The sequence below is a fragment of the Equus asinus genome, chromosome 1 (genome assembly GCF_041296235.1).
Source record: "Equus asinus isolate D_3611 breed Donkey chromosome 1, EquAss-T2T_v2, whole genome shotgun sequence".
Lineage (NCBI taxonomy): Eukaryota > Metazoa > Chordata > Mammalia > Perissodactyla > Equidae > Equus > Equus asinus.
Genome location: NC_091790.1, coordinates 107,974,458 through 107,994,025, shown reverse-complemented (window position 1 = coordinate 107,994,025; position 19,568 = coordinate 107,974,458). Strand labels below are relative to the sequence as shown.

Here is a 19,568-nt window from a genome sequence, read left to right as displayed (position 1 = left end):
GCCAATACTTACGCTGCAAATGATGACTAGAAGGAAAGAGAAAGAGAGGACAACTCACTGTTTCCCTCCCTTTCAGTCCTTCCTTACTCATTAGTAAACTGAAGGTAGAGAGGGTTCGTAGAACACGTTTCAAAAAGTGAAATAAGGGGCCCGCCCGTTGGCGCAGTGGTTAAGTTTGAACATTCTGCTTCAGCGGCCCAGGGTTCAGCAGGTTGGATCCTGGGTGTGGACCTATGCACCGCTTGGCAAGCCATGCTGTGGCAGGCGCCCCACATATAAAGTAGAGGAAGACGGGCAGATGCTAGCTCAGGGCCAGTCTTCCTCAGCAAAAAGAGGAGGATTGGCGGCAGATGTTAGCTCAGGGCTAATCTTCCCCCCCCCAAAAAAAAAGTGAAAGGAAAGCTGAGTTAGGGAGCCAGCCCGGTGGTGTAGTGGTTACTTTCACACGCTCCGCTTCGGCAGCCTGAAGTTCACAGGTTAGGATTCTGGGCACGGACCTAACACCACTTGTCAAGCCATGCTGTGGCAGTGTCCCACATAAAAAATAGAGGAAGATTGGTGCACATGTTAGCTCGATGACAATCTTCCTCATACACACAAAAAAAATCCCAAGAAAACAGTTGAGTTAGTTTTGTGCAGCATTCTCCCTGTTCTGGAAAGATTGAAATACACATGCATATATGACTACAAAGTATGAACTGTGTAATTTCAGTGATTCTGCACATGAGTTAAATGTTATGTTTAATTAAGAAATGTTCTGTTTCTTATGTTTGCAACTAAAATTGATATTGCACGATTTAAAGATGAATAGTATAATTCACATTATTTAAATTTTTAACATGTCTTTGCTTAGAATGACATTAAATAGCAGATAGAAAACACCTGACAAGTCGAGAGAGAGACTATGGAAGAAAGTAAAAAGCTTTATATTTTACTACCTTCAATGGCCCTTTTCCCTAACTTTTTATTTATTTATTTATTTTTATTTTTTATAGATTTTATTTTTTCCTTTTTCTCCCCAAAGCCCCCCGTACATAGTTGTATATTCTTCGTTGTGGGTCCTTCTAGTTGTGGCATGTGAGACGCTGCCTCAGCGTGGTCTGATGAGCAGTGCCATGTCCGCGCCCAGGATTCGAACCAACAAAACACTGGGCCGCCTGCAGCGGAGCGTGCGAACTTAACCACTCGGCCACAGGGCCAGCCCCCTTTTTCCCTAACTTTTGAACAAGGAGCCCTGCGTTTTTATTTCACCCTGGGCCCTGCACATGGGTCTGAGCACGCAAGGAGTAGACTTTAGTCGATGCTGTTAGTACACTGCTGGGTCCCTTTTACTGGGCCACTCTATCCAGCCACCAGTTCTGTGACTGTTGGCTGCTATGGTTCTCCACTGCTTCCTTCTCTTGAGAATTGCCCTTGGCTTGTGGGAGCCGCCTCATCCGGGAGGCTCTCTGTATCAGCCCTGGCAGTCTACAGCCATGACTGACTGACGTGGGATTATGACAGGCTGGCCCTTTGGCCTCCGTGGGGGAAACTGTGGTGAGGTTCATCTTTCAGAGTTTCCCCGGGAAATCAGGCCAAGGCGAGACTCTACCCCAGGCCCCATCTGTGCATCACTTTCCCCCTCCCCAGCCTTCTGTCCTCGCTTTCTTACAGGTTTCTCCTGATGAGCGCTTCCTCAATAAAGCACATGCACCGGAATCTCCATTGTAATCTATGCTTCTAGGGGACTCAACGTAAGACAGTGATTCAGCATGCAGGCACGTGCACATGTTTTTACAAAAGTTTCACATGAAAATATGCCTTCATTTCATATTCTTTTGTTGCACTACACTGACCTAGTCAATTGATTTCATGACCTACTTACTAATAGGCATGACCTGAAGTTAAACATTACTGATCTATGGGCCCCTAGAGATGGAAGCAATTAATTACGTCCAGATGTCAGAGTAGGGAATGTCCGAGAAAGATAAATTGAGTCTTAATGGATGAGTGGAAGTTTGCAAATCAGTAATACAGAGGTGGTCATTTCAGGCAAAAGTCAGGAGAGCAGGTCGTGGATGCTTACAACACTGTTTCTCAAAGTCATGGAGTGCCGTATCAGAATCCCCTTGGGGTACTTGGCAAATATGCAGATTTCCTGGCCAGCCTCAGATTCCCTGAGGGTATGGTCCTGTGAGTCCGCATTCTAAATGAATTCCCTGAGCAATACTTATGTCCAGTAAAATCTTAGGCTCACTGACCCGTGCCACATGGAGTGAGGGGAGGGGAGTACTGACTCACCGCTCCTTCCTCTCTTTCAGGTGGACTGCAGATGAAGGAGCCTGGACAGTCAGAGAAGGCTTCAAGGGCGCATGATGTGGGAATACAAGCAAGTAGGAGAGAGCGAAGCCACCGTGACTGGTGCACATGAACCGAGAGGGAGGAAGAACCCCCTCCTGCATTCCCTGCCCTTCTCTGCTGGAGGTAATTCTCCTGAGTCTGAAGTCCAGATCATGTTATGTGCATCTCTTTTATGCTTACCCCCCACCCTCCCTGCCACACATTCGTTGTTTAATATATGGCTCATTTCCTCAACAACAATCTTAAGTGTAGGCTCTGCATCCAAGTGTTTCTGTTGTCATTCATTCAACCATTTCAAGACTCAAGAAGGTCTCTTATGTGTAAAGAACTGTTTCAAGAGCTGGGTTTGTAAACAAGGCAGCCAGCATCTGCTTTCGTTTGCTTTTCCAACATGCGCGTTCACGTATGTGCGCACAGGAACACTCAACGAAGACCTTGGTGTAATGGATGAACGAACAAACAGATTGAAAGTGGCCCTGACTATGCGTGAATAATAGTTGGATGGCTGCACAGTCTTCAGGCCCCCTCCTGCCCCTTGGCCTTACGAAGCCATTGGAGGCAGGGCCCTAAGGAGGCAGCATCGTCCTGGCACGCACACTGGCGCTGACCAACTGCATCTGCCTTAGAATCTAGGGCATCGCCATGCACTGTCCCTAGATGAGCCGGGCACTGTCCCCAGGGATATCAGCATGTCCTTTTTCCTCCAGCTAGGAGGAGTGCCATTCCTCAGGGCCATACCTTCCCTTACCAAAATGACAGGAAACTATGAATTCATACTACATGACTCTCCAACTCTCCAGAAGCCAGCTTTCCAGAAATTTTCGTTTTGAAAAGAAAGAAACCTATTGAAGTTTTCCCCAGAGGCTCTAACTACTTTGAGCTTGCTTCTTCCTTTCCTCCATTCTATTCCTGAGGATAATGAGGGCTATACTGACTGAGCTCTTACGCGGTCAGGCGTGGTGTTAAGCTCATGACCTGGGTTATTCGTTTATGGACGACAGACAAAGGCCATGGAGAAACGGGTTACCTCACTCGGCTTGTCTGCACGTAGGCTTTGTTTCTGATTTCTCTTCAGTATTATGTTTCCTTTGTCAATTATGAAATCATTTCCTTGTTGCCGGAAATACACATCACATGTAGGCAAAGCTGTTGCTAATATCTTAAAAAGAAAAGAAGTGACAATGTAAGTAACCAGCAAAAGTTCCAATTATACCATAGTTCAAGGGTTCAGATTATACCATCATTTAAAAGGTAATCTTATTTAATAGCTTCAGGAAGCCTTCATGGAGGCAGTTTATAATTTTTTAATTTCTCTGTGAAAATGGGAAATTTTTGGTGGTCTTAAGACCACGTGTTGGGTTTTCTTTTTAAAGGATGCTATACTAGTGAAATTTTAAACTTGGAAAACATTTATTCTTATATGCTGCTTTTATGGTGTTTAAGAAAAGTACAGGGGCTGGCCCAGTGGTGTAGTGGTTAAGGCTGTGTGCTCTGCTTCAGCAGCCTGAGATTCACAGGTTTGGATCCTGGGCACGGACCTACACACTGCTCATCAAGCCATGCTGTGGCAGGTGTCCCACACATACAGTAGAGGAAGATGGGCACAGATGTTAGCTCAGGGCCAATCTTCCTCAGCAAAAAGGGGAGGGTTGGTGGTGGATATTAGCTCAGGGCTAATCTTCCTCCAAAGAAGTACAAAAGCTAGGTTTTAATGTGAAATCTCAGGGAGAAATAGAAAATCAACAATAGACGTGGTATGGATATTCAAAGATTTCTTATATTGCAACTTTTGACACTCTCCAGACCAATTCCTCTTAGTTCTCACAGTTTATAGGATTTGGCCTTTTAAATTCCCAGGAGAGGTTATACCAGGACAGCCAAATTCCACCAGCCAAACTAAAGCAGAGGAATTGCATTCACGCCACTCCAGTTTCCTTCAAATCCTGGTTTTTGAGGGCTTCTCTTTTATATCATCTCCTGGGTCATTCAGCTGATGACCCAGTTAGAATCTCCAATTGCTTGTCTCCAAATTTTCACTATACCCTGCACACTTGTGTTGGCTTGGTTGGTGTTTCACTGTTGGTTTTACCAACAGCATTTTTAATTTCACTGATACCCTGGTTGTTCATCATGAGCCTTCCGCCCCCAAGTCAGCTGTGGTCTGCTTCAGAAACCACCTTATTCTAGGGTTTACTATTCAGATTCTCAGCCACGCTCTCTGACCAGCTGCTTGACTTCTCCGCGATGCTGACCCTTTGGACAGACCACACTGGATTATGTTTATTTGTCCTCTTCTTTCTTTTTTCTCACCAATTGTAGTCATCTTGTAACATAGAATTATAAACTATTCTACTAATTTTATACAGAAAACGTATTATGGAATTAACTTTATACGATTCTATACTATATCATTAACTATACTATGTTAAATTACATATTATATATAATGTAATATGTATATATAACATTCTGTGTTACTATATATATTATTAACTATACCATATACTAACTATACTATGTTCAACTCTATACTAAGCTAAATTTGATCAACATTAACTTTTGTGACCACAGGTAGTTTCCATAAGAAAATAAACTGGTGCTCCCCAAACTGCATACCAACCCTCTGGGGATCTTGTCAACATGCAGACTTGATTCAATAGGTCTGGGCTGGGACCTGAGATGCTCTGAGTCTAATGAACTCCCAGGTGATGCCAATATTGTTGGTCTATAGACCACATTTTGAGTAGCGAGGATATTGCCATAAACTGAAGGTTTGTGTCCCTTCAAAATTCATATCTTGAACCTAATCCCCAATGCGATGGTATTTGGAGGTGGGGTTTTTGGGAGGTGATTAGGTCACGAGGCCAGAGCCCTCATGAATAGGATTAGCACGCGACAAAAGAGAGCTCCTTTGCCCCTTCTGCCACGTGAGGACTTGGCGGAAGGACAGCTGTCTATGAACCAGGAAACAAGTTCTCATCAGATACCAAACCTGCCGGCGCCTTGCTCTTAATTTCCCAGGTTCCAGAACTGTGAGAAATAAATTTACGTTGTTTATAAGCCACTCGGTCTATGGTATTTTTGTTATAGCAGCCCAGACAGACTAAGATAGTCCCACCAAGACAGTTAATTGTCATTCTTTTAGTTCTCCAGTTGGAGAAGTACAACAAATACTCATAAGATGCGGTCTTGGATTCACATCCTTCATATCTGCATCTCCATCCTTTCTCTTCTCTCTGCGACCTCTTAACTTAGGCTCTTCTTCATTCCTGTCTGGACTATTGCAGACTGCTCTCCCCCCATCCCGGGCTTCACTTCTGCTGGACCGCGTTTAGAAGAACACTGAGGACAGTCTTTACCACGTCATTCCCTTGCTCAGAGAGCTCCAATGAGTCCTCATGGCCCAGAGAATAAAATTTAGCCTCTTTACTAGAATCTGATGTTCTTTCCCCGTACTTCTTCCCTGTGTAAACTCCCTCTTCTACCTGTGACTATACCCGCATTGATTCTCCCCTGAGCCATTACTTATAACTTTCCTTGGCTGGACTGTCTTCTCACCTAGTCCACCAATAGAAACTCTTATTGTTTTCAAGTCTCGGGCCAGATTTTTCTACCTGTGTGTTAAGCCTATTCATAACGGATCACTCATGGCTCCAAAATCCTATCACATCTACCATATGGTCATATGACACAGCCCCCACCCTGAGCTATCTATGTAAATGTATCAGTTATGGTTAAAAACTCCTGGAGGGCAAGGACCCTAACTAAACCCTTTCTATGTCACCCTTAGCCTGGAGCTCAGTGGTATACATGTGGGTGGACAACACATTGATGGGTTAAGAGCATAAGTTTTGAAACCAGATGGACCTGGGTTTCAACCCAGGGCCCACTGCCTCCAGCTGTGTGAGTTTGGGCAAGTCACTTAACCTCTCTAATGTTTTCCCTCATCTGGAAATGAAGGATGAAAACACTTAGGTTGTTTGGAAAGTTAAATGAGATAACATATACATAAAGTGCAAAGCACAGAGCATTAAATAAATGGAAGTTTTATTAATATCATCAGCAGCAACAGCACAGTAAGCACACCATAAATATTTGTTAAATGAATGCACAAATAATTAAATGGTGTCTAACTTAAATCTTTTCTACTATAATTAAAGATCATGTTGTTAGTGGAGATGAAAATTATTCATGTTACTACCCTTTGAACACTTAACATCAATCCCACCTTGAGTTTCCTTTCCTTCATTTATAGGTATTACTTTCCAATCTTTTCAGCAATTTTCCTTGCCATTTAAACCCACTCTGTATCCTTGATTTTTTCCTTTAAGCCATGGAGAGAGGAATAAGGATTCACGTCACACACTCTAGTCACAACCCCGGTTTGGAGATGGATCAGCATATGTGATATTATCCTATTTAATAGCGGTCAGCTCCCTCCACACAGTGTGTCCTGAATAAATGGTAAGTAACAGTCCATCTATTTTAGAGAATCATGTTTGTTTTATGCCTTCTTTTCTGAAAAATGGAAACACATATATTTTTAGTTGTATAGGCAACTCACTCGTGTTTCTCCTCTACTCTCACACTATTACCACACTCACAACACTTCTGACACTGGGGGTGTGGCTTTATTCCCACACCAAACAAGTCTCTGACATCAGTAGGTGTCCTTAACTTAATTCAGTTCTGACGCTATCTGTCTGGAGTTAGTGTCAGATCCCATAGGTTAAGAGCTCAGTCCTACAAGACTGCCTCCCCTTTCAGATGCCAGTAGCATATCTAGATTATTACTTGTACTTCTGACCAACCGGCTATAAGTTGGGGCTCCCATGATCCCTTCCCTGAGTTTGATAATTTGGTATAATGGCTCACAGAACCCAGGGAAATGTTTATTTATGTTTACTGGTTTATTATATAATAAGAGTATAGCAAAGGATAAACAGTCAGATGAAGAGATACATCGAGTGAGGACTGGAAGGATCCCAGACATAGGAGCTTCTGGACCCATGGAGTTGGGGAGCACCACCCTCCCACACATGGATGTGTTCACCAACTTGGAAGCCCTCTGAACCCAGTACTTCGGGGATTTTTATGGAGGCTTCATCACAAAGGCATGATCAATCATTAACTCAATCTCCAGCCTTCTCACCTTCCTGGAAGATGGGAGATGGAGCTGAAAATTTCAAGCTTCTAGCCATGACGTGGTCTTTCTGGTGACCAGCCCCATCTTGAAGCTACGCCAGAGTCCAAGTCTCCTCATTAGAACAAAAGACATTCCTATCATCCAGGAAATTTCAAAGGGTTTAGGAGCTCTGGGTCAAGAACTGGGGTCAAAGGCCAAATATTACAACAAAAGACACTCTCGTGCTCTTATCGTTTAGGAAATTACACAGGTTTTACGAGCTGTGCCAGGAACCGGGGACAGAGAGCAACACACATATTTCCTATTCTTTCACAATAGTTACAGCCTAAATATAAATACCAACACTCCTTTTCAAACGTTTTTTCAGTCACCACCATAAAGATGCAATCTTAAAGACCATGAAGCAGAATCCAGACACAGGAGTGCTTCATTTTGATTCCGTGAACCACAGTGGGAACCACAGGGGGAACAGTGAATGCTGCCCGCTCCTGTGTCAGCAGAGGAGCAAATTCCAAGCCTCCTGAGGAGCACTGTCACCCCTCCCCACCAAGAGTGTCCAGATAAGGAAGAGACCTCAGGAACGACTGAGTCACTGGCACCTGGAGCGAGCTCCCCGCTTTCTATCCTAGTCCCGTCTTGAGTGTCAGCTTGCACATGCTTTCTCTCCTTGAAGACTTTCACCTCACATGACCTTTCCTTTGTTATATCCTTGTCTTTGGCCAGAGTCATATGCTTGAGAGGGTTACGGGAGTCTAAGTTGCATTTTCTCTAATCATTTCACGTGTGTGTGCTCCTCTAACAAGACTTCTAGAAAAATAGTTTTAGGGAAAATATCCTGCAGGGCTGTGACTTGTAGGAACTGAAGTAGAACACCAAGTGACATTTGCAACCACACACTCCCGTGAACACCACTGAGTTCCACGAGAACTGCTAATCTGAGATCAGCATCAGGACAGAGAGCACATCTTACACTTCTCTTGTGTCTTGTATCCATTCATTCATTCATTCATTAGAGATCTATGAAGTTCCTACTATGTGTCAGGCACTATGCCAGGTACTAGAGCAACAATGGTGAATGGGATGCACATCCTCCCTTCATCTCATCGCTTATAGGACTGTGGGGGAGGCAGACAAGCAGGTGATCAATAAGCATGTTCTATCCACCAGGTGCATTGAAAGAGCAAAAAGTAAAGTCTGTTTCATCATAACTTAATCCAATTCCCACTTATGTACCAGGCTGTGTGCTAGAACTGGGATGCAAAGACACATAAAATGCAGACTCTAGAGCCTCAAGAACTTATTTAATCTGCACTTCCATGATATAATAAATTCTCCTCTCATCTGTGTTTGTGGGCAAAACCACTCTTTCCCAGGTACTTTACCCACGATCTCAAGGGTTTGCCGTATGTATTTACTGACACTCCACCAAATTAAGTCTGCAAGAAGAAGAAATGAAATACGAACCAAGGGCGCAAGTCCTTGCAGTGGCGTGGCTTCCTCTGCCTCATAGAGATAGAAGTTCAAAGGAGCAAAGAAGTAGCCGGGGGCTGGTTCAGTGCAGCTGCGGCCAGTGATGTGCGGGCGGCATTCACACTGCCCGTCCTTGGGTGAGCACCTAAGGAAAAACAAATCTTTCGTGAGAAAACGTGGAGGAGGTGAGTGTTGAATGAAGGCTTGGGGGTGCCGGGGTAAATTCCCTGAGTTTGGACCCATTCTTTGAATCGATCCATCAGTCGTCCTGGGGAGGATGTCGAGAGGCCATGGGCTCTACATGTCTGGTCTTGAAAAGCAAATCCAGATCCAGGAAACCCAGGGAGCCATTCTTTCCTCAGAGGCTCTCTGGTTCTGCTTGAAAAACTGGGAAAAGGAGAGTGTAGGACCCCTCTTTCCAGGGCAGCAAAAAGTTGCTGTTGTAGGTAGGTCAAGCCATAGGTTCCAGGCATCTATTCCACCACCCCAGGGGCTCCCCGGGGGCTCCCAAGGGCCAGAGTTGTTTATCTCACCCTTGGAAACATTTGAAGTAAAATATATCAATGGGGCTGCATTGACTGTCTCCAGACGGTTGCTTTTCAATGCCCTTTGCTTGTCATGGAATAAAATCCTTCACCTGTGACTATGATCCTATCGGAATAAAATGTGCTTTTGTGTGGAAACGTGAGAGAAGAATATTGCCACAGAACTTTGTCGCGCATCTTACTGACTTACACGTTCGAATAGGCCCCTCCAATATCACAGTCGCAGGGAGAACATCCGTGGAGGAGATTTTCCAGCCCCCAGTATCCAACCTACCAAGAGAAAATGCTCAGTTGATTCCAAGGATGAAGATATTTGCTGCTCTGAAGCACAAGATTAAAATCGCTACAATTCAATTGATGCATACCAAGTAGGCACACAGCCTGAACGATCACACTGTACACTTGGTAATGATCCTGGAGGACACACACATCCCCCATTCCTAGGACTCGAAATGAAGGGGACAGGAGAGTTGTGCATGCATTGCTTTGAGTGGAAATGCAATGGAAACGCACAGTTCCTCTGGCAGTGCCAATTCACAACCCTCCAGATGGGCTGTTTGAGGCCAGTACGAGTAAAAGGTCTTCAACTAGCCTATTTGCAACCACTTTTGTAAAACTGATAGATTCCTGTACCACAAAACCCCTAGGGATTTTTACTTACACAACACTGAAATGTTTTGGGGTAAAAAAAATCAACCAAGCTGATTTTTCAATCTTATGTGAATATCACAGTTTAGTAGAATTGTTTGTTTGGAAATAAGTTGTTTTGGCATGATAAACTGTCTGCACGGGAGAGTCAACTGTGTTCAAGACTTTTTCATCATTGCAACATCTTGATTTTTATTTAGCACAAACAGCTGGGGAGACACAAACAAATATTTCTGAAATCTGATAACATTTACTGTAAAATGTTCAGAAAAATACTTTCCCCTCCAATCTCTATTGAACACGCTCAGATAAAATTAAGCTCTCCATAGGCATGGAACTCTTATTTGAAACAAGTTTGCTAAGCATCCGTATTTTTGTTGTTATTTTCTAAAATTTTACACTTGACTTTACTCAAAAAGATTTATTTTAAACAAAAATGGACATAGTTTGTTACAAAATGCAGCAAAAGATTTGATTTTTTTTTCCAAAACCAAACTTCAGTTTAGGCAAAAACAATGTGAAATGAACCGCTTCCCTCAGGATGTGGTTGTGAAAACTCCCTCTAGGCAGAGTGGCTGTCATATCGGCCACCTCAATGCAGGTCCAGGGCACCATCAGATGGACGTGGATGCAGGGCACCTGGCGGATGCATGGGCTCAGCCACGGTGGACCAGTCCCCCATGAGGCGGCCATTGCTCAGTTATTTTCCTCCTGCAAACACAATCTAGTGAGCTGCACAGTGGCAGTTAATCTGCCAACAAAAAAAATCAGTCTGAGGTTTGTCTAGAATTATCTGATGTGGTGTCTTCTCTGATCCTCTTAACCAGCTCTGCATCCTTCTTCGTGTTGCTCATACATGGTATCGAACTTGGCGTGGCTCACCTTCCTACGTAAAACTTCTGGATTACCTGCCCTGGCTCACACGGAGTTCCTTCTTCATATTTACTCCCTTGCTTTCTTTCCCCACCTCCTCTGCCCATCCTCATATGTTTTCAGTAAAATGGCTTAAAATATTAGCACAAAACTATGTCCTAATAGGCATATGTTTCTTATTTATCAGCGACATTTCTTCAGACACATCAAGGTCACTGTTCTTTTATTAGGTTAAGCTTTTGTTTTTTTCTTTCTAAAATGTCATGCTGGGTTGCCAAGATTGGAGAACAAAGAAAAGAGTTGGGTTTTTAACTCCCTAATTGCATGACACATTTCTTATGGAGCAAAAAATGTTTTATTTTACTAATTTTAGACATACATGCTCATATGTTTAGTGGAGTCTGTGAAAAATCCAAGAGTTTATTTCCCACAGAAATCTACAATACCTTTAAACCTAAGTGTGCGTCTGTTTCTTTTTTAATGAGCTCGTTCAAAATATTTTTAGGCAAGGAGTGGTAGGGTGGTAACAGGACTGTGTGCAAGAGACAGAAGAAAAGGCCCCATGTTCTGGTGGGCAAAAGAAGGGGGCAGATAAATACTGTCATATTCTGCTGCTTGGCACTTTCAGGAGAACAGATAAAACTATTGATGTTGCTGCCTGGGTCAAGTCAGTCCACTCCGGTGGGGTGCTGGTAAATGTTTAACCACCAGTTCTCTGCAGGAGGGTTGGGGGCTGGTTTACAGTGTTTGCTGATTTCTGTAGTGTAAATACTTTTACCACAGGAGTACTGAAATACAAAAGGACGCGGCAAGCAATTTACAAGACCAAGTCTCTTCTCGTCAATGGCAGTAGAAATCTACATCGCTATGTACAAGAGAAATCACAGGCAAATACGTACAGCGCATTCATCACAGCGTGGTCTGGTGGCAGACGGCTGGCACAAGCATTGGCCTGTATCCACATCGCAGGGCGAGAGTGGCAGACTCCCGTGTGGGTGACAGTCGCAGGCTGAAACACAGCATGCACAACCATTCTTGTCTTTATTTCTACACTCTTGTAAATGTCCGTAAGAGCTCACACTGAGCAAAACACGTGGCTACAAGGACACAGAGCAGCCCGCCCTGCCAAGTTTATTGTCTCTTCGGCTGCAGGATTATTGTACTGCATACAACCCTGCACAGGAAATCCAACACCAGACACTTCCAGAGCCCTCATGTAGTTCAAAGGCAATTAGGAGAGACAAGGAAGTGGAGGAAGTCATGAACACTGGAGTGCCTGGCAAAGCGATTCTGAGGGATGCTGGCCGCGTCGGGTGACTAGGGGCAAGGCTATTACTGACGCTCCTATCTGGCAGTTGCATCTATCATTTCTCTTCTTTCTCTTTCTTAACGCTTGTTACTATTTCTTTTTATTCTCTCCCTCTTCTTTCTCTTCCACCCATAGACATATCTGCTTATGTTGCGAAGGCTAAGAAATTATGCAACCAGAGCAAGAAATGCATTTCCTCTGCAGGAAAAACCAGCGTTCATGGAAACAACCCAAACGTCCATCAACTGATGAATGGATCAATAAAATGTGGTATATCCATACAATGGAATATTATTCAGCCATAAAAAGAAAGGAAGTACTGATACATGGTACAAAATGGATGAACCTTGAAAACACTATGCTAAGTGAAAGAAGCCATCACAAAAGACCACATATTATATGACTGCATTTGTATGAAACATCCACAATAGGCAAATCTATAGAAACAGAAAGCAGATTAGCGCTTGCCTAGGGCTGGTGGAATGCAAGGATAGGCAAGTGGTAGCTGAAGGGTATGGGGTTTGTTTTTCTTTTTTATGGTAAAATACATACAACAAAATTTACCATCTTAACCATTTTTAAGTATGCAATTCAATAGTAGTAAGTACACACACATTGTCATGCAACTCCAGGATTCTTCCATCTCCAGAACTCTTTTCATCTTGCAAAATTGAAACTCTATACCCATTAAATAATTTCTCTCCCCACTCCTTCCCCCAGCCCTTGGCAACCACCATTCTACTTTGTTTTTATGGATTTGACTATTCTGGGTACTTTACATAAGTGGGATCAGAAATATTTGGCCTTTCGTGTCTGGCTGATTTCACTTAGAATAATGTTTTCAGAGTTCACTCATGTTGTAGCATGTGTCAGAACTTTCTTTTTTAAGGTTGAATAATATTCCATTGTATGTACATACCACATTTTGTTTATTCATTCACCCACGGATGGGCACTTGAGTTGCTTCCACCTTTTGACAGTTGTGAATAATGCTGCAATGAATACGGGTGTACAAATATCTACTCAAGACCCTACTTTCAATCTTTTGGGTATATAGCCAGAAGTAGGGTATGGGGTTTCTTTTTGGGGTGATGAAAGTGTTCTAAAATTGATTGTAGTGATGGTCACACAGCTCTGACTATGCTAAAAATCATCAAATTGTACACTTTAAAGGGTGAACTGTATGATATGTGAAAGATATCTCACTAAAGCTGCTACAAAAGGAAATAAAAACAAAAGTAAAATCAGTATTTGGCCCATTCCCAGAGGGCATCAGGTTAGTCAGTGAACCAGGAGAAATGCCTGAAGGGCTGAAGGTATGATGGGAAACTGGCTTGACTGTTGAATTCATTATCCTGAAATTTAATTTTGCCATCAAACTCAAGAAGAGCATTTTATTGCAGAAGGATTCAGCATGCTGCTCTCTAAACATGCAAATAATCCATAGTTCCTTATATGGGCAAAAATATACTGCATGACGCTGTGACCAAAGGGCAATTATTTACCCGGATTCCCTGAGGAATCTGCCACTCTCTGAGACCCCAGGCAGCTCTAAATTTCTATGATCCTAGAGCCAACAGTCTCCCCATTTGGCCCCAGAAAGCTCTGAGGTTCTTTTTCTTTCCCCACAACCCTCCTCCCTTGGTTCTTTAATGTTTTTCTTCTCTTTGTCAGAGAACATAGGGCTACTACTAAGAGGAATGAGAGAAAAGGGGAAAAAGAATTAAAACAAGGAAAGGAAAAGAAATCACTACTTGGAAATCGCCTAAGAAGTCATCACACTACGAAAAAATGCGTAATGTAATTTAAAGAATTTGTATGGGAGAATCCTAGCAGAGGCCATTTTTCTAAAAGTTTCGCAACTTGGCGTTAATTTTTGGGGCGTTTTTCCCTGTGTTTGCTCCTGCGGCAAAAATGTGAGCGCCCCCTGCTGGTACTTTATGATAAATTTGGCAAACCACGGAGAAATGTTCTCTACTAAAATTTGCCTGAGGTTTGTATCTCTTTGAAAAACTCAGAAGCTGGCAGGACTCGGGTATTTCCAGTGACTGAATTGTAGGGCTGACAGAGGGAGGCCCCAGGTTGGCGACCCAGCCGCTGCTGACTTACGCTGACAGCCCAGGGGGTCGGCGGCGCTCAGTCCGTAGTGGTTGGGCTGGCACTGGTCGCACTTGGCTCCTTGCACGTTGTCCTTACACAAGCACTGGCCGGCCACAGACCCCACGGCAGGGTCAGAGTGGCTCACGCAAATGCCACCCGATATGGTCCCGTCAGGATCACATTCACAAGCTGGGGACACAGACATGCGTTATCTTAGTCAATTGCAAATTGCGGGAAACCTGAAATAAAAGCACAGCATTTTACCCACACTGTAACTATTTTACTTTGTTTAAATCATTAAATATGTTTAAATAATTATATCAATGGGCAAGGGCTGCTCAGAAATGTTCCCAGATCTCTGGCCTTGGAAAATGTTGAATAATTCCATACATTTTTTTTTTTTTAAGACTTTTAAATGATTCTAAAGTAAGGGGACCAGAGGAAGGCTGCTATTATAATGAAAACTGGATGTTGAGAATAGATTGATTATTTTGGGGGTGATGAAAATGTTTTGGAGCTAGAGCCAGATGGTGGTTACACAACATTGTGCCAGTGAATTGTTCATTTTTAAATGGTCAATTTTATGTTATGTGAATTTCATTTCGCCAAAAAAAAAGATTTTTAAAACAGGATTCTAAAAGTGAAAATAAGGTCAAGACAGATTAGAGAGGGATGCTGTAATGAAATGTATGTGTAAATACAAATACATATATATAGAAAAGGCATCAAGGGATACGAGAAAGAAAGAAAAAAAAATCACACAAAATGTCTGCTGAATCTCTGAAACATGCTTAAGAAAGTAAGTCTGTTCTGCCCCAACACAGAAAAATATGTGCACGAACAAGTGCTATCACTCTTTTTGATTCTTCCTAGAAGGAGCACCGACAAGAAAGAAAGAGAGGGAACAGCAAGAAATGTTGATATCTTTGTTTTCTCTTTGGACATCGGCTGGTGGGACAAAAACTTGGATGAAGAGATGCTGGAAAAGGAGATAAACAGTTACCCTCAGCAAAGGAGCAACAAAAGTAGCAACTCCCTTGTTTTTTCAGTAGAAACTTAAAAAACTCAAGGTGGGAGTGTCATACGAAAAAGGATGCTGCTAGTGTGAATAATTCCAGAGGGTGGGAGTTATAAATGGTTAGGGCTGCCCCATAGAGCAGTGGCCCTGTGGTCATCAAAGGTGTCCAGGCAGAGGGTGGAACAGCACTTATTGTGGCTTTAATAGAGAGAAGTGCGTTTGTAGACATTAGATGACCACCAAGTTCTCTCGCACCTTTATGGTCCTGTGTTTCCAAGGGGTTCCACTTTTAAGGAACGTGATAAAGATGAAAAATGAATATCCTGATTCTAAGGAACAATTACGTTCATATTTATACGAGTTTGCTTTGAACTAATAAAAACAAAATCCTAAAGTCTAAAGCTATGTTTACGTGACAACCATTTAGGTTAGTGAGTTTAGCGGAAAAAACCCATCCGGACCAGTTGCTTGGTGTCGTTGAAGCAAATACTTGGTTGTCTGACAGAATCTTTCGATTTTCAATTGTTTGTTATTGGATTGCGACTGGTGGTGAAACAGCACTGGGTTCTGTTTAGTTTGGAAAAACCACAATTTTCTTCTAATTGAAGCCAGTTCCTTCTAGTAAGGAAGGAACAAACTGGATTCAATTTAGAAGTAGCCAAAAGGAAAAAGCTCAGCTTTATTTGGGAGACACTCCCAATAAAGGGTCAGCACTGAGTTCCAGAGTATAATTTAATTATGCACAGAAGTATCTTTTGGGAAAGAGATGTGGAGGAGTGAGTGGTAACTTTATTTTGAAATAACTCTATGTCATGGCCTTTAGGCTCAAAGTCCAATAAAATCGCTTGGTGTCACACAATTTAATTCTAGCAAACTTTTATTATCAGTGGTTGAGTCTACCAAATCTTTGTTTTTTCTGTATCCCATCTGACTGTGTTTTAATCACAGAAGACTGAAAATTAGTCAACGCTTATGCTTGGAATCTGATTATGTAAATATTTAGGGTCAAACAAAGACCACTTAGAGAAAATTTATATGAGACTACTAGTCAGTCGTAATACACATCATTTGTATACACATGCTTACGCACACATAAACATGGGTTTAGGTAAACTGGGGAGTCTGAGGATGGTACTTTTTACCAGCTCCTCGTCTGTCTTTGCTCAAAAACCCCCTTGTTTATAAAGAATGACTTCTTAATTTTATATTGGGGTACTAATTTTCTTTCCTTCGTTTCCTTCAAAAGCACCATCAACTTAATACTAAGTGGTTCTTAAGGAACGAGACTCTGGTTGATGTATTTGAAACATTTGGTTTCATTATTTCCAATCTCTTTCCAGATTCCTAGATTATCTGTTTCCAAACATTGCATTTTCCTGATTCCACCTAAGAGAGCAATTTCATCTTCTTTTATGAATATATAGTTTTTAAAACATTAATAAAAGATGTGTGTCATTACAGATTCTGGTAAAAAAAATGTAGGATACTTGAGACATTAATTTAAGAAATATGTTTTCTGAGAATCCAGTTCTTTCTATTAATTTTAAACAGGTCATTTGTAAGGTAAAATTTTATGCTATCAGGTACCTACTGAGTCTTCTGAGCAAAAAAAACCTCATTTATGCTTTTTCTACATTGTGATGATTTAAAGTTTGAAATCTAGGACATTGCATGCATTCAGGCGGCTGCTGAGTTACTTTTGCATAAGACTTCATTTTATATATTATGATTATATCAAGTTCGAAGTTGTAGTTTCATAGCAAGTCCCTCCCTCTCTCCCCATATAATATAACATTATATGGATGATATAGCCTAAGAAGCAGGATTTCTGGGTATTGGGCGAGGCACTCTTCCATGGGTCCTAGGTATCTGAGTGTGCCAACAATGCAAGGCCCTGATTGCTCTTTACCCAGGCTATTTCTCAAGGTCGTGTTTGCAGCAAGCTACCTTGAGGGATGAGGTAACATCTTCCCCTGGACAAAGAACACGCTTGCTTCCACTTGCTGTAAAAGCAATGACTCCTCCCAGCTCAGTGTTCCTTGGCTGTGACATAAGCTCAGTAGGTGTGCAGGATCCCCCTGGTATCCTTTGAGTTGCCCGATGGGACTTGGGGTTTGGGGACAAGAGAACTCACACCAATACAAACATCCTGTTGCTTGGTGTGCCATGAGTAATAAAGTCCTTTGTCTTTGACCCAGGACTTTCATGTCTTCCGCCAGCATCCATGGAACAATAACAAGCTAACTTGTTAGTTTGCAAGTAGAATAAGATCTCAGATCCAGTAACTGGCACTGGGTATTTGAAGTCAGGTTGCAGTCATTATTATGCAATAATCTACAGCAGTGCTGGGACTAGAGCAAGGTGCCTTGGGTGCAAAACTTAAGGAGGCCCTCACTGTCAGGTTAGTGTAAGTGTCACGTGTCAAACCTGTACTTCCATGACTCCGAGAGTGAGTGCTTCCTTGAATTTTGGGACATGAATGCTTTGCTTGCCTCGCTCTAGTCTCATTCCTGCAGAGACATTCAAATTAAATTAATGACGAGATACTATTTCACTAGCAAAAGTTAAAATGGGACAAAACCAAATGTTGGCCAGGATATAGAGCAATAGGAATTCTTACACGCTGTTGGTGTGAGTGTTAACGGTCCACCCACTTAGGGGACAATTTAGTATCATCTAATCACTTTGAAGAAGTTCATACTCTATGGCCCAGTAATTCCACTCCTAGGGAGGACTCTTAGTGACAGCCTTTGTGCAGGTATACAAGGCCACAAATACAAGAATGTTTACTGAAGCATCAGAAGAAAAATGGACAGATTTTGTCATATTTATAGGAAGGGAGAATTCTATAGAGAAATTAAAATCAGAGAACTAGAGCTACCTGATTTGGGCAAATCTCAAAAATAGAATATTGAACAAAATGCTCAAGGACATACACAGCATAATATCATTTATCTAAAGTTTGAAAACATGCCAACATATACTGTTTGTACATAAGAAAGTACCAAAGTGTAAAAACAAGCATGTAACGATAATTGTCAAATATACGAGAGTTTATCTCTAGGAAGGAGGGTGGACAAATGGGACGGAGGTGCACCTGGGCCATCAGTAGCACCTGTAGTGTTTTAGAAAGTCCTGAAGGTGATGGGGTGAGATGTTAACATTTTGACAAAGCTGGTAGTGGGTATAAGGGTATTTATTATATTATTCTCTATTATTTTGTAAATGTGTGAAATATCCCATCTAAAAAAGTTGAGATTAAAGATAAAATGAAAGACTTTTAAAGGTTAAAGAACGAAAAAGAAACAAGATAATAGCCAGCTCATGGTCTCCTCAGCAAAATTGAATTGTCTACAGCCAGTCTAATGCTGTAGAGTTTCGCTGTTAGCCACTTCCCTGGGCTCGCCTCGAGGATGCTCAAGGCGTCTGTGGCATCTTCGGAAACCCTCCACCTGGTCCTGGGAGAATCCAGAGCAGTTTCCTGATTCTCCAGTATCAGCCACCCCCACAAGCCTACCAGGATGGACCTGGATTATCTGGCTCAACTTGTTCGGAGAAAGAAAAGCTCTTAGGGCCGAAGTGCTTTTGCAATCGCCCACTCCCCAAGATAGGCAGTCTCGAGCTGCTGCTAAGCCAGCGGGGCCTGGCAGCCCAGGTGAGGCCTGCTCCATCAGCATTTGCTCAAACAAGTGGCAAGGATCGGGTCACAGGCTGGGGACTCACGGATGCACGCGTAGGGATCCGAGATGGCCTTGAGGGGGTCCCTGTAGAAAAGGGGTCTGCAGCGATGGCAATGTTGCCCCTCGGTGTTGTGCTGGCAGTCTTCGCACACGCCCCCGCTGAGGCCGCCGCTCGCCAGGTACACGGTGCTGTTGAAGTGACAGCGGTCCGAGTGGCCGTTACAGCTGCAAGCTGAGAAAGAAGAAGAGTTACTGAGACATTTGCCATGGTGTCCGGAACGACCGCCTGGCGCTCCATGGCTGATGGCTGCGTCCCCATCCTGCCCCCCTTCTGCCCCTCAGCCTTCTTTTTACACATACGCCAGATACCCAAAGGGTTAAAGCAGGTGTTTATCCAAGGATCTTTCTAGTACCCTGATTCTGCTCATACACTCTCTGT

At 42.8% G+C, this 19,568-nt stretch overlaps 1 protein-coding gene across 7 annotated transcripts in view; it reads right to left on the bottom strand.

The window, feature by feature from the left end:
- LAMB4 (laminin subunit beta 4) overlaps window positions 1-19,568 on the bottom strand; it is a 110,689-nt gene that overhangs the window by 59,976 nt on the left and 31,145 nt on the right. For 6 of the 7 annotated variants that reach the window (XR_011501964.1, XR_011501965.1, XM_070504911.1 and 3 more), the window contains exons 10-15: window positions 19,173-19,361; window positions 14,441-14,620; window positions 11,922-12,031; window positions 9,692-9,771; window positions 8,951-9,101; window positions 3,368-3,499 (exon numbers count right to left, since the gene is read on the bottom strand). Coding sequence is in view for 5 of the 7 variants with exons in the window: in XM_070504911.1 (XP_070361012.1) it covers window positions 3,368-3,499; window positions 8,951-9,101; window positions 9,692-9,771; window positions 11,922-12,031; window positions 14,441-14,620; window positions 19,173-19,361 (842 nt within the window). In the remaining 2 variants the exon portion in view is untranslated. The remainder of the gene's footprint in view (window positions 1-3,367; window positions 3,500-8,950; window positions 9,102-9,691; window positions 9,772-11,921; window positions 12,032-14,440; window positions 14,621-19,172; window positions 19,362-19,568) is intronic. The other variant, XM_070504908.1, reaches the window with a different exon arrangement.